Source organism: Puma concolor, chromosome C1 (genome assembly GCF_028749965.1).
Source record: "Puma concolor isolate L17-30 chromosome C1, mPumCon1.1.hap2, whole genome shotgun sequence".
Lineage (NCBI taxonomy): Eukaryota > Metazoa > Chordata > Mammalia > Carnivora > Felidae > Puma > Puma concolor.
The window spans coordinates 48,958,187-48,970,503 of record NC_141674.1 but is presented as its reverse complement, the minus strand read 5'-3'; the positions used below and the strand labels follow the sequence as shown (position 1 = coordinate 48,970,503).

Sequence of the window (12,317 nt, the reverse complement as noted above, 5' to 3'; positions counted from 1 at the left end):
ATTCAAGGGTACCCTCATTGATAAGGGTGGCATGGCACTTTCAAACACAAGAAGAATTTGGGCGTTAGGACCTCTCGCAGAGAGTCCACACGCAGCAGAATTATTACAGCTTTCAAGTTACTTACACTTTCTCCTTCAGACTTGGAGCCTTGTTCCTGTAAAGATTTCTGGAGGTCCTCAATCTGCTGCTGCAATTCTCGGATGCGCTCTTTGCTCAGCCTATTGTAAGATGGATCATACACATTTATTTGTATGGAAAGTCAAAGTAGTTAAGGATCTATAAAGGTGCATTTGTGCAACTGGTGCATTTAATAGTAATAATGAAGGCTGAACAATTATCTGTGGCTAGGTTTATTATATAATATAGTAGGCTACTTGCAAAGAAATATTTTTTAAAAAGAAGACATTTATCCAGGAAGTATATACACCCACATGTAAAAATTCAAGATACTTAAGTGCCAGTTGCAAAAGCATATCATTTCTGCACAGTACTCACTGGTAAAAGAAATTAGAAAACTAGCTCAGTTTTCCTACAGTTGTATTTTTTTTAATTTTTTTAATGTTTATTTTTGAGTGACAGAGAGAAAGAGAGACAGAGAACTATCAAAGGAACAGCAAAGAGAGAGAGGGAGACACAGAATCCAAAGCAGGCTCCAGGCTCTGAACCATCAGCACAGAGCCCGATGCAGGGCTTGAACACAGGAACCATGAAATCATGACTTGAGCTGATGTCGGATGGTCAACTGACTGGGCCACCCAGGTGCCCCCTTACAGGTGTACTTTTAATGAATGGGAACTAGGTTTCTTTTTGTTTCAGATTTCATAGTGTACTGACAAAGGTCACCGTTTTCCAACCATCTCTTCATAATTTTTTGTTTAAATTAAAGAGACTAACACTAGCAACTAATGCAGATTTTTAACTTGGCAAAACCTCATTCTTTAAAACCCTGCTTGAGAATTGCCTCTACTGAGGTTTCCAGCAAGAAAGAGAATCTGTCTCTCTTTTCATGTATATATGACCCAACACACCTGCCCGTTATAATGCCCCATTGTTCCAGTTATCAGATAATGTAATTATCTATTCATATGTCTATCTTCCTGTTTTAACTTTCTAAAAGCTGAAACTTTCTATCTCCAGTGCTGATATTGAATTGCAGAGGATAGTAATATTTGATGGTCCCTTCACAAAGCTAAAATGTTATTCTTTTTTCAACCACAGTTGATGTAATACTATATATACAAGTTTGAGAAACCAGGTTCAAGTGTATCTAAAATTCCTGGTCTCTAAGATCCAATAAAGGTTGGTCAAATAAAACCACATACTTTTACTGAAAAATATGCCATATATAAGAGGCAAGTTAGCATAGTGTTTAAGAGTCCAGACTCAGGAGTCAGAATGACAGAAAGTTCAAATGTGCAGTCGAGAACTTACTAGCTAGCTTATAACTTTGGATAAGTTACTTAACCTCCTTGAACCTCAGCTTCCTTATCCATAAAAGAGATAATTACAGTCCCTATTTCACAGAGTTACTGTGAGGTTTTTTGAGTTAATACCAAACAAGTGCTTAGAAGGTAATACTATATATTACCTTTAGTAAATACTTTTTTTTTTTTTTTTCAACGTTTATTTATTTTTGGGACAGAGAGAGACAGAGCATGAACGGGGGAGGGGCAGAGAGAGAGGGAGACACAGAATTGGAAACAGGCTCCAGGCTCTGAGCCATCAGCCCAGAGCCTGACGCGGGGCTCAAACTCACGGACCGCGAGATCACGACCTGGCTGAAGTCGGATGCTTAACCGACTGCGCCACCCAGGCGCCCCTATATTTTTAATATTATAATTTTTAAGCCCCTCCTCAGTATCAGATAAGTACGTCATTTGCTTTAAATACGTTATCTGTGAATCTTCATAACAACCTGCAAATAGGTATCACCTCCAGTTATAGCTGAGGACATTAAGTGTGAATTTAAGAGACTTGCCCAGAACAAAACTGTTAATAGGTTTAAATAGAGGTAGCACTCAAATTTGACTCCACAGTCTATGTTCCATCCAAGCACTGACTGCAGTCGAAACCCAGATTGTCATTTACTCATTTGTTAAATTTTCTGAGAATTATGAAGACATATAAGTGAAATTCAAGAATGAGAAACCTGGTTACTAAAGTGTGCTAGAAGCAATGGGAGTGAGAGACTAAACTCCTAACTATTTCAATTACGATGTTATCTCCCTCTTCTGTGAGTCAAGATTTGGTGGCTACCTAATGGAATCACTGTGACAATTACAAAAGAGTGGGTCACCTTTGCTCGGTTTCCAGTTCATTCATCTTGCGGTGCTTCTGTTCTAGCTGTTCCTGGAGTTCCTCAATACGTTCATTCTCAGTACCTTCCTGTTGCAAGCGAAGCATCTTATTTTCATGTTGCAGTCGAATAAATACTTCCCTGATGTTGAAAAGAAAATTTATTTTTAAATTTTTCTAAATATACATTTTGCTTTTTTTTACTTCCTTAGCTTTTTAGGAAAGAAAATTCCTATTCATTCAATAGCTGTCATTTAAAACTGTTAGCAATGTTTCTGAAAGTTTTTAAGAAAAAGCCTACATATATTGTAAGACTGTCCTGAAAAACAAGTTGTGAATTTTTAAAAGCACAAGTGTTATATCATATTAAATATTTATTATGCAAATCCCAAAGAGAAACAGGAGTTCTTTCACTGGTAATTTAGAAACTATTTACTAAAGGTAATATATAGTATATCCTCAGAAAACATAAATTAAAAGCAATAGGTTTAAGAAATCAGTTTGCTTATGGGGTGCCTGAGTGGCTCAGTCAGTTGAAGTCTGACTCTTGATTTAGGCTCAGGTCATGATCTCACAGTTTGTGAGTTCGAGCCCCATATCAGGTTTCACACTGACAGAGCACCTTCACTCGCTCCCTCTCTCAAAATAAATACATAAACATAAAAAAAAGAAATCAGTTTGCTTAATATTTTTATTTTTTTAATGTTTATTTATTTTTCAGAGAGACAGAGTGACAGAGAGAGAGAGAGCAAGGGAGGGGCAGAGAGAGAGGGTTCCAGGCTCTGAGCTGTCAGCAACAGAGCCCAACGTAGGGCTCAAACTCGTGAACTGAGAGATCATGACCTGAGCCAAAGTTGGATGCTTAACCAACTGGGCCCACCCAGGTGCCCCTAGTTTGCTTAATATTTTTAAATATACTTTAATGATGACAGGCCTATCACTGTCTCTAGATTATTTTTGTTTTCAAAAAATATCTTTATTAAAAGTTTACATACACATATTTTCTAAAATGCAAATGATAGGAATGATATTTTTTTTTAATTTTTTTTTTTCAACGTTTATTTATTTTTGGGACAGAGAGAGACAGAGCATGAACGGGGGAGGGGCAGAGAGAGAAGGAGACACAGAATTGGAAACAGGCTCCAGGCTCTGAGCCATCAGCCCAGAGCCTGATGCAGGGCTCGAACTCACGGACCGCGAGACCGTGACCTGGCTGAAGTCGGACGCTTAACCGACTGCGCCACCCAGGCGCCCCATGGAATGATATTAAAGAAAAAAGTAATGTTCTCCTACCTGCCTCCCTAAATGCAATTTCTCAGAAGCAACTAATTTCAATTAATCTCAGTTTGTGTTCTTCCGAATGACAGCATCATGACTTTAAACTATAGGCTCATATGGCTATTTTATTTTTTTTATTTTATTTTATTTTTTTTTTTAAATTTTTTTTTCAACATTTATTTTTGGGACAGAGAGAGACAGAGCATGAACGGGGGAGGGGCAGAGAGAGAGGGAGACACAGAATCGGAAACAGGCTCCAGGCTCTGAGCCATCAGCCCAGAGCCCGACGCGGGGCTCGAACTCACGGACCGCGAGATCGTGACCTGGCTGAAGTCGGACGCTTAACCGACTGCGCCACCCAGGCGCCCCTCATATGGCTATTTTAAAGTGATATTAATATCACTGGATACTAACTAACAAGTTGCTTTCCAGTCCAACAGGTAAAGAGCTCTGTCTTAACAACAAAAGTTGAACAAAATGAAAGTCAACAAATTTGCAAACTATACGCTAAGTGAAACAAGTCAGTCACAAAAGGCTGCATATTGTATGACTGTATGTATATGAAATTCTGTAACAAGCAAATGGACAAAGAGTCAATTCTTGGTTGTCTGGGGCTGGAGCTGGAGGAGAAGCAGGAATGAGGAATGACTGCTAATAGGGACAGGGTATTCTTCTGGGGGAATGAAATGTTCTCAAATTAGATGGCTGCACAACTCTAGGATTACACTAAAAACCACTGAGCTGTACAATTGTAAATGGGTGAGTTGTATCTCAATAAATCTGCTTAAAAACTAGAATTTGAAGTAATAAATAAAACTCTTACCACAAAAAAGAAAACCATAAAAACTACCAGATTAGTCAAATGCCTACAAGTAAACGTAGCAGTAAAATACGAAAATAAAAGCTGGTGAAGAAGAATCTCTAAAATTTATATTTTATTTAACTTCTGCTTAATCCTCCTGCTATATTTGACAGCCCCTTTCCTATTGGCTTCACCCATGTGGATTTAAAGGCCATGTATAAAAAGGGTTTTCCGTAGAGCTTATGGGTAGGGAAAGAAGTTCAACACAGTAAAAGTCATATCGTAAAAACCAGAATATCTCATTCAGCAAGTCTGTGAAATTTTACTTCTGATAAGACCTAAAACTGCTAAAGTAGCAATAACAATCTAAGAAGCTCAAGCAGATGAGACAAAGTATTTTGAGCTCTATGACTCATAAAATGGAACATTTTAAAGGCTAATAATTTTTTTTAAAGAAATCACGTTTCTAATATTATCAATTAATAAAAACACATTTACCTGTATTCCACAGGCATAATCTCAGCAGCAAGATTCTCAAAACTTTTTGTAGCAGACGCATCTAAACAACAACAATGAAAGATCAACATTTCAGCATTTCTATCATTAAAAAAAACTTTTAAAAATCCAACAAAATTCACCTGTTTGGTTTAGATGATCTTGTTGCACTTGTGAACATCGAAGCTCTTCATTCGTTTCTTTCAGAGTATCACGTTGTTCTATTAGTCTCTAAAAAAGAATTGTTTATATGAGCAAAACAATTGTTTCCACAAGAAATGTACATTATGGTTATAACAATTTATCTTAGCAAACTAATTTCCTAATTGTTACTTAGCTATTTAAAAATGATGGGGCGCCTGGGTGGCGCAGTCGGTTAGGCGTCCGACTTCAGCCAGGTCACGATCTCGCGGTCCGTGAGTTCGAGCCCCGCGTCAGGCTCTGGGCTGATGGCTCAGAGCCTGGAGCCTGTTTCCAATTCTGTGTCTCCCTCTCTCTCTGCCCCTCCCCCGTTCATGCTCTGTCTCTCTCTGTCCCAAAAATAAAAATAAACGTTGGAAAAAAAAAAATAAAAAAAAAAATAAAAATGACAATATTTGGGGCGCCTGGGTGGCTCAGTTGGTTTAGCGTCCAACTTCGGCTCAGGTCATGATCTCACGGTCTGTGGGTTCGAGCCCGCATCGGGCTCTGTGCGGACAGCTCAGAACCTGGAGCCTGTTTCAGATTCTGTGTCTCCCTCTTTCTCTGACCCTCCCCTGTTCATGCTCTCTCTCTCTCTGTCTCAAAAATAAATAAATGTTTAAATAAATAAATAAATAAATAAAATAAAAAAATAAAAATGACAATATTTTAGTTTTAGTGCTAAATTACGTAAATAATCTTTATACAACACAAATCTTGTGATTTCAAAGATAATATACCTTTGAACCAAACTGATGTAATTATGCAACAGAGTACAAATATGCAACTGTGGAGTAATTAGTAAAAAGTATGGACTCTGGAGGCAAAAAGATCGTGGCTTGAATTCCAGGTTCCCTATTTCCTAGTTAAATTATGCAGGGTGAGTTATTTAGTTCTTTGGCTTTAGGATCCACACCATCAAAATGGAAATGCTGATACTTAGATCCTTGCAAAGGTGTTCTGAATAGTGAGCGAGATAAAGTTTGTGGTTATTTTAAGAATTGATGAGGGAGCTCCTGGGTGGCTCAGTTAAGCATCCAACTTCGGTTGAGGTCATGATCTCATGGCTCATGAGTTCAAGTTCATGTCAGTCTCTGTGCTGACATGTTTACCTCTTTTTCCTTAAGTAAAGCTTCGTGTTTTTCTTCAAGCCGCTTCATTTCAAATGCTAGTGTATCTGCCCTTTTGGATTCAGAGGAAAGTTTATTGTGAAGATCTTGAACCTTTTGTCAAAAACGAGAGTATATAATATTAATAGTTTTTCAGAGGTCAATAAATGAGAAACTGATTGGAAATAAAACTTAGACTAAGAATATAATCTAGTAATCCTCAATAGTTGTGAAAATAGCATGTGGATAAAAGTTAACATAAATTTTAAAATACTCAAATAATAATTTAATAAAAAAATCATTCTTGTACTCTAATGTTTCTCTAGGTTGCTTGATAAATAGCTAAACAGAATATTACTGGTTATAGCTCCATTCTCTAGGCAATTATTATTAGTTACCAGAAATGCTAATAATAAGCAGTAAAATGCCTCCCAATATATACAAGCTCAGAAGAGAATAAGAAGGGGAAAGACCTAGATAACTCAAACTCAACTATCAATCCTGGAATTAAAATTACAGGTAGGAGAAATCTGTCATCATAATAAGCTCACAGCTGGTTATAGGCAATGTTCTTCACCTCTCTAACATTCTTAAAGTATCAGAAGGAATAAGAAAGTTGAGCTCTTTCAGTTACAATGATTAAAAAAAATTGACATATTTTCTTACCTGCCTCTTGTACGTTTCTAATTGTGTGCGTGCTGCATTTGCCTTCTTTAATTCTTCTTCTAAGCTGACTGTGTTATGCATATACATCATGTTTGTTTCTTGTAAAGTTTTCACCTGCTTGCGAAGGTCATTCAGATCTTGTAATTTCTGACGATACATCTCGACCGTTGATTCTAGTTTATTAGCTTTATCAGAGGTAGCCCTATAATAAAGCTACATGTTACTGGGTAAAAGCTAGTAAACGCACATAACATTTCTATTCTGGCTCTAAAATTAGTCAGCTAGATAAACTATCAATTGGCTGAAACAACAGAAAAGAAAATCGGACAGACAGCAAAAGAATTAAACTGTGTGAGAACTTTAGAAAAAGACTCAAGTCCAATGTGGAACCTTTTTGTTATAAAGGTATCAAAACAAAAATGCCTTAAATTTGACACACTAAATTATCAAACCGTTTCATACAGCACAATGTCTAAAAAAGAATGGTTTTGTAAATGTAACTGAACAATTCCAAGCTTCTCTGAAGCTTACAGGCCAATTGTGCTTTGTGTTTAACATTTAGTGCAGTTTTATTCTAAGTATTTGATATACTTAGGCAGTTGACTTATAATTTGTTTGACAAAGCACATCCCTTTAGAGTTGTGCTTACCTGGCCAACTAGAGCAAAAATAAATACATAAACCAAATCACTTTCCATCACATGCAAGTTCAAATGAATGGTAGGAAGATTTTGTTTCAAATGGACATAAAAACTGGGCAACAAAATGGCTAATTAAGAAAATTTAACAGAAAAGGCTCAGTAGGTTGAGGGTCCGACTTCAGCTCAGGTCATAATCTTGCAGTTCCTGGGTTCAAACCCCATGTCGGGCTCTGTGATGACAGCTGAGTCTGGAACCTGCTTCGGATTCTGTCTCCCTCTCTCTCTCTGCCCCTCCCCTGCTGATGCTCTGTCTCTCTCTCTGACTCTCCAAAGTAAATAAAACATTTAAAATTTTTTTTTTTAAAAAGAAAATTTAACAGAAAATATAAAGAGCATATGGATAGTCTGTTTGCTTGACTAACAATTCATAGGAAAAGCTAAATATAAATTTTATATTGTCAAAGACAGTAAGAGAACCTTGGGATAACCCTGAAATAAATGTTAAGATACTTACCTATATCTATTTTATATCAAGTGCCGAAATATGGATTGTGAGAATACTTTCCCTCATGTAAAAAGTTCACAAAATAAACTAATGAGTACAAGGAGGTGAAGCTAAACGTATCTAAAAGTAATTCAGTTTACACAATCTTAAGAAAAAGATATCACCCCCCCCCCCCCCCGAATCGGGCTCTGTGCTGTCAGATATGCTTGAGATCCATTCTTATTCTTTCTCTCTCTCTCTCTCTCTCTCTCTCTCTCTCTCTCTCTCTGCCCCTCCCTGGCTGTGCGTGTGCTCACTCTCTCTCTCAAAAAAAGAAAAAGGTATCATTTTGGGTTTACAAATTCTAATATGAAATTGTGCTAACAAAGATTGAATATTATCCTTGAACTGCAATTATTATTAACAAGCATAAATTAAGTAAAGACTAGGAGCCTGGAAAAAACTGATCAGTACTTGATACGTAGAACTAACCCTACGAGGGGCGCCTGGGTGGCGCAGTCGGTTAGGCGTCCGACTTCAGCCAGGTCACGATCTCGCGGTCCATGAGTTCGAGCCCCGCATCAGGCTCTGGGCTGATGGCTCAGAGCCTGGAGCCTGTTTCCGATTCTGTGTCTCCCTCTCTCTCTGCCCCTCCCCCGTTCATGCTCTGTCTCTCTCTGTCCCAAAAATAAATAAAACGTTGAAAAAAAAAAATTAAAAAAAAAAAAAAAAAACTAACCCTACGAATCCCTGATTAAAATATGGAATACTGAAATGACTAATAACTTAGAAGCGACATAATTATATTCAGACATGGCATACCTAAGGACATCTATTTCATCTTTCAGGGCTCTTGTTTCTTCAGCAAGACTAGTCAGTTCATCATTCCTATGTTGAAATTCAATTAGTTGCTTTTCAAGTTCTTCACAGTGAACACGATAATCATCTTTTGCAGCTTCAAGCCTTGCATAAACAAAATAAGTATTTATAATGTAATTTCCATTATTTGTTTTCTTACTGAGACATAAGCTTAGCAAGACATACTTTTAAAATGTTCTTTAAAATTCTACGCTCAAAAGAATGACTAAAAGAATAAGACACTTCTGGCTCCCGGTTTTAAAACTGGCTGAGAATAAACTAATGTTCTGAATTTTCATTTTCACTTCTGAAATATGGTGCTTGGTTATCACTAGTTCTAAAAGGGGTTTTAATCTCAAAAGGTGAACAGAAAATGTATAGATATATAATTACTCAAAAATATACATCACGTGTGAAATGGTAAAATATTAACTCTAAGTAGACTATGATAAGTTATGGAGAAATACTTCAAACTCTATGGTAAAAACAAAAAGTAAGAAGATGGAGAAGTCTGGTGGCTCAGTCAGTTAAGCGTCTGACTCTTGAACTCAGCTCAGGTCATGATCTCACAGTTCATGAGTTTGAGCCCCATGTCAGGTTCTGCACTGATGGTAAGGAGTCTGCTTGGGATTCTGCTCCTCCCCCACTCGTTCGTTTTTTGTTTTGTTTTTTCTCTCTCTCTCTCTCTCAAAATAAATAAACTTTTTTAAAAAAAGGAAAAGGGAAATACAGTGTTTAATATCAAATATTAAAAAAATATTTGATTCCAAAAGAATGCAGGAAAGGAAGATAAAGGAAAGGAATAGATATGACAAATGAAAAACAGCAAATTGACAGACCTAAATACAAACATAACAAAAATTACATAAAAGGCCAATAGATTAAATACACCAATTGAAAAGGCAGAGACTATCAGACTAAACAAAAAAGGCTCAAAAATACATTAATTATACAAGGGATATTTTAAACATAAAGACACAGATTAAAAGTAAAAGGATTTAAAAACACCATGAAAACAGTAAGCAAAGGAAATTGGGGTGGTTATGTTAACATCAAACAAAATAAATTTTAAGACAAAAAAAGTATTATCAAAGAAATGTTTCATAATTATAAAAGGGTCAATTACTAGAAAGCCATATCATCAACATATATATATACCTAAAAATAGTTTTAAAATACATGAAACAAAAACTGATAGAATCAAGGGTAGAAATCCACAAATCCACAATCATTGTTTAATACCAGTCTCTAATGAATGACAGAACTAAACAAACAAACAAAAAGCTAAACATAAAAATACAGAAGAGATCTGAACATTATTAACCAATATGATTCAGTTGACATGTATAGAACATGTCAGTCAAAAATGACAGAACACACATTTTTGCAAGTGCACATGTAACACTAATCACAATGAAACATGATGAGCAATAAAATAAGTATTAATAAATATCAAAAGACTGCAATCCCATTCAATATGTTCTCTAACCATAAGAGACTTAAATTAGAAATCAGTCACAATAAGAAGTCTAGAAAAGCCTTAAATACTTGGAAATTAAACAACATGTTTCTAAACAACCCACAAGTCAAGGAAGAAATCACAAAGGAAATTGGAAAATAATTCAGACAGAATAACAGCAGAAAGACAACCAGTTAAATTTGGGGAATGTGGCTAAACCAGTGCTTGGAGGAGAATTTACAATTTTAAAGGCTTATTTATTAGAAATGAAGAACGTCTTAAAATCAATCCAAATTTCAACCTTAAGAGGCTAGGAAAAGAAGAGCAAATTAAATCCAAAGTAAATAAAAGGAAAGAAAGAAAGAACAGAGATGTACAACTAATAATGTGGAAAGCTAATAAAGTGAATAGATTAATAACATTGATGAAACCCTAGTAAGAGTGATCAAGAAAAATGAGAAAAAATACAAATTACCAATACCAGGAATGAAAAAGCAAGCATCAGTATAGCTCCTACAGTCATTAAAAGGACAATGAAAGAATATTATGAACAACTTTATGCCAATAGATTCAACGTCTTAAACAATATAAGCATATACCTTGAAAAGCACAACTTACCAAACTGACATAGATGAAACAGAAAATCTAAGAAGCCCTATGAGCACTGATGAAATTATATTGTCATTAAAAGCCCTTTCACAAAGAAAACCATAGGCCTAGATTGTTTAATATCATTCACACATAAACTATTTCAGAAAACAGAGGAGAGAATTCTTCCCAATTATTCTATGAGACTAGCAGAACTCTGACAACCTAAAAAAAGGCATTACAAGAGAAAAAAAGTTATAGACCAGTATCTATTATGAAGACAACCAAAAAAAAAAAAAAATTCTCTCAATCTATAAGCAAACTGAATCTAGTTAATATATATGCAGAATAATAAGTATGACCAAAGTGGTCTAACCCTGAAATATAAGATTGTTCAACAATCAAAAAATAAAACAATCATAATGAAAGAATGAAAAAGAAAACCACATTGTCATTTCAAGATGTAGAAAAATCATTTGACAAAAACAATTAGTAATAAAAACTCTTAGCAAGCCAGAAATAAAGGGGGAATTCCTTCAAACAGAAAAAAAACACATTAAAAAACTTTACAGTAAGTATTATACTTGATGGTACTTAATTGAACATTTCCCCCCTAAGACCTGGAATAAAGTAAGATGTCTTCTCTTGTTCAATGCAAGAAAAATAAATACAGGGCAGAAATAATAAAAGGAAGATATAAAGCTCTATTAATAGATGACTATGGATGGCTTAGAATTTTCTACATAAACCAATTTCTAGAATCAATAAGTGAAGACATAAAAGTTTCAGAAGACATAAAAGTTTGAAAATAAAAGCTAGAGTTTCAATATATAAAAATGAATTGTACATATTAGCAGCCACTTTTCAGGATAATTTTAATTGTATTGGTAATAGCATCTACATGGGAATAAAGTTAACAAAACACAAAACTTCTCTGCTAGAAACAACACAATATTGCTGGGAGAAACTAAAGACTTAAATAAATGAAGATACCATGTTCATAGATGGTAATTCTCAATATAGTTAAGATATCAATTTTATAGAACCTAAATCATAATCACAAAAGGTTTTTTTAAATGGAAATTGACTGACAGATGTGAAAATGCAAAAAGACTTGGAATAGCCAAAACAAATTTTGAAAAGAACAAAGTTGGAATACTTATACTACCTGATTTTAAACTTACTTTAGAGCTAAAGTAATCAAGACCACATCATACAGGCATAAAGGCAATCTGATCAATAGAAAACAACTAGAGAGTCCAGAAGATGAACCAAATTTTATGATACCATTTTTCATGAAGATACAAAACAATTTGGAGTAAAATTAAAATATCTTCAATGATGCAACTGTAACGACTAGATATCCATATGGAAAACAAAAATAAAAATAAGGACGCCTGGGTGGCTCAGTTGGTTAAGTGTCCAGCTCTTGATTCTGGCTCAGGTCATGATCTCACCGTTC

At 35.4% G+C, this 12,317-nt stretch overlaps 1 protein-coding gene across 1 annotated transcript in view; it reads right to left on the bottom strand.

The window, feature by feature from the left end:
- Positions 1–12,317, bottom strand: part of HOOK1 (hook microtubule tethering protein 1) — a 71,013-nt gene that overhangs the window by 14,463 nt on the left and 44,233 nt on the right. Inside the window, exons 10-16 of the mRNA XM_025935232.2 lie at positions 8,773–8,913; positions 6,827–7,028; positions 6,164–6,274; positions 5,015–5,102; positions 4,875–4,935; positions 2,298–2,438; positions 126–219 (exon numbers count right to left, since the gene is read on the bottom strand). Coding sequence (XP_025791017.1) covers positions 126–219; positions 2,298–2,438; positions 4,875–4,935; positions 5,015–5,102; positions 6,164–6,274; positions 6,827–7,028; positions 8,773–8,913 — 838 coding nt within the window. The remainder of the gene's footprint in view (positions 1–125; positions 220–2,297; positions 2,439–4,874; positions 4,936–5,014; positions 5,103–6,163; positions 6,275–6,826; positions 7,029–8,772; positions 8,914–12,317) is intronic.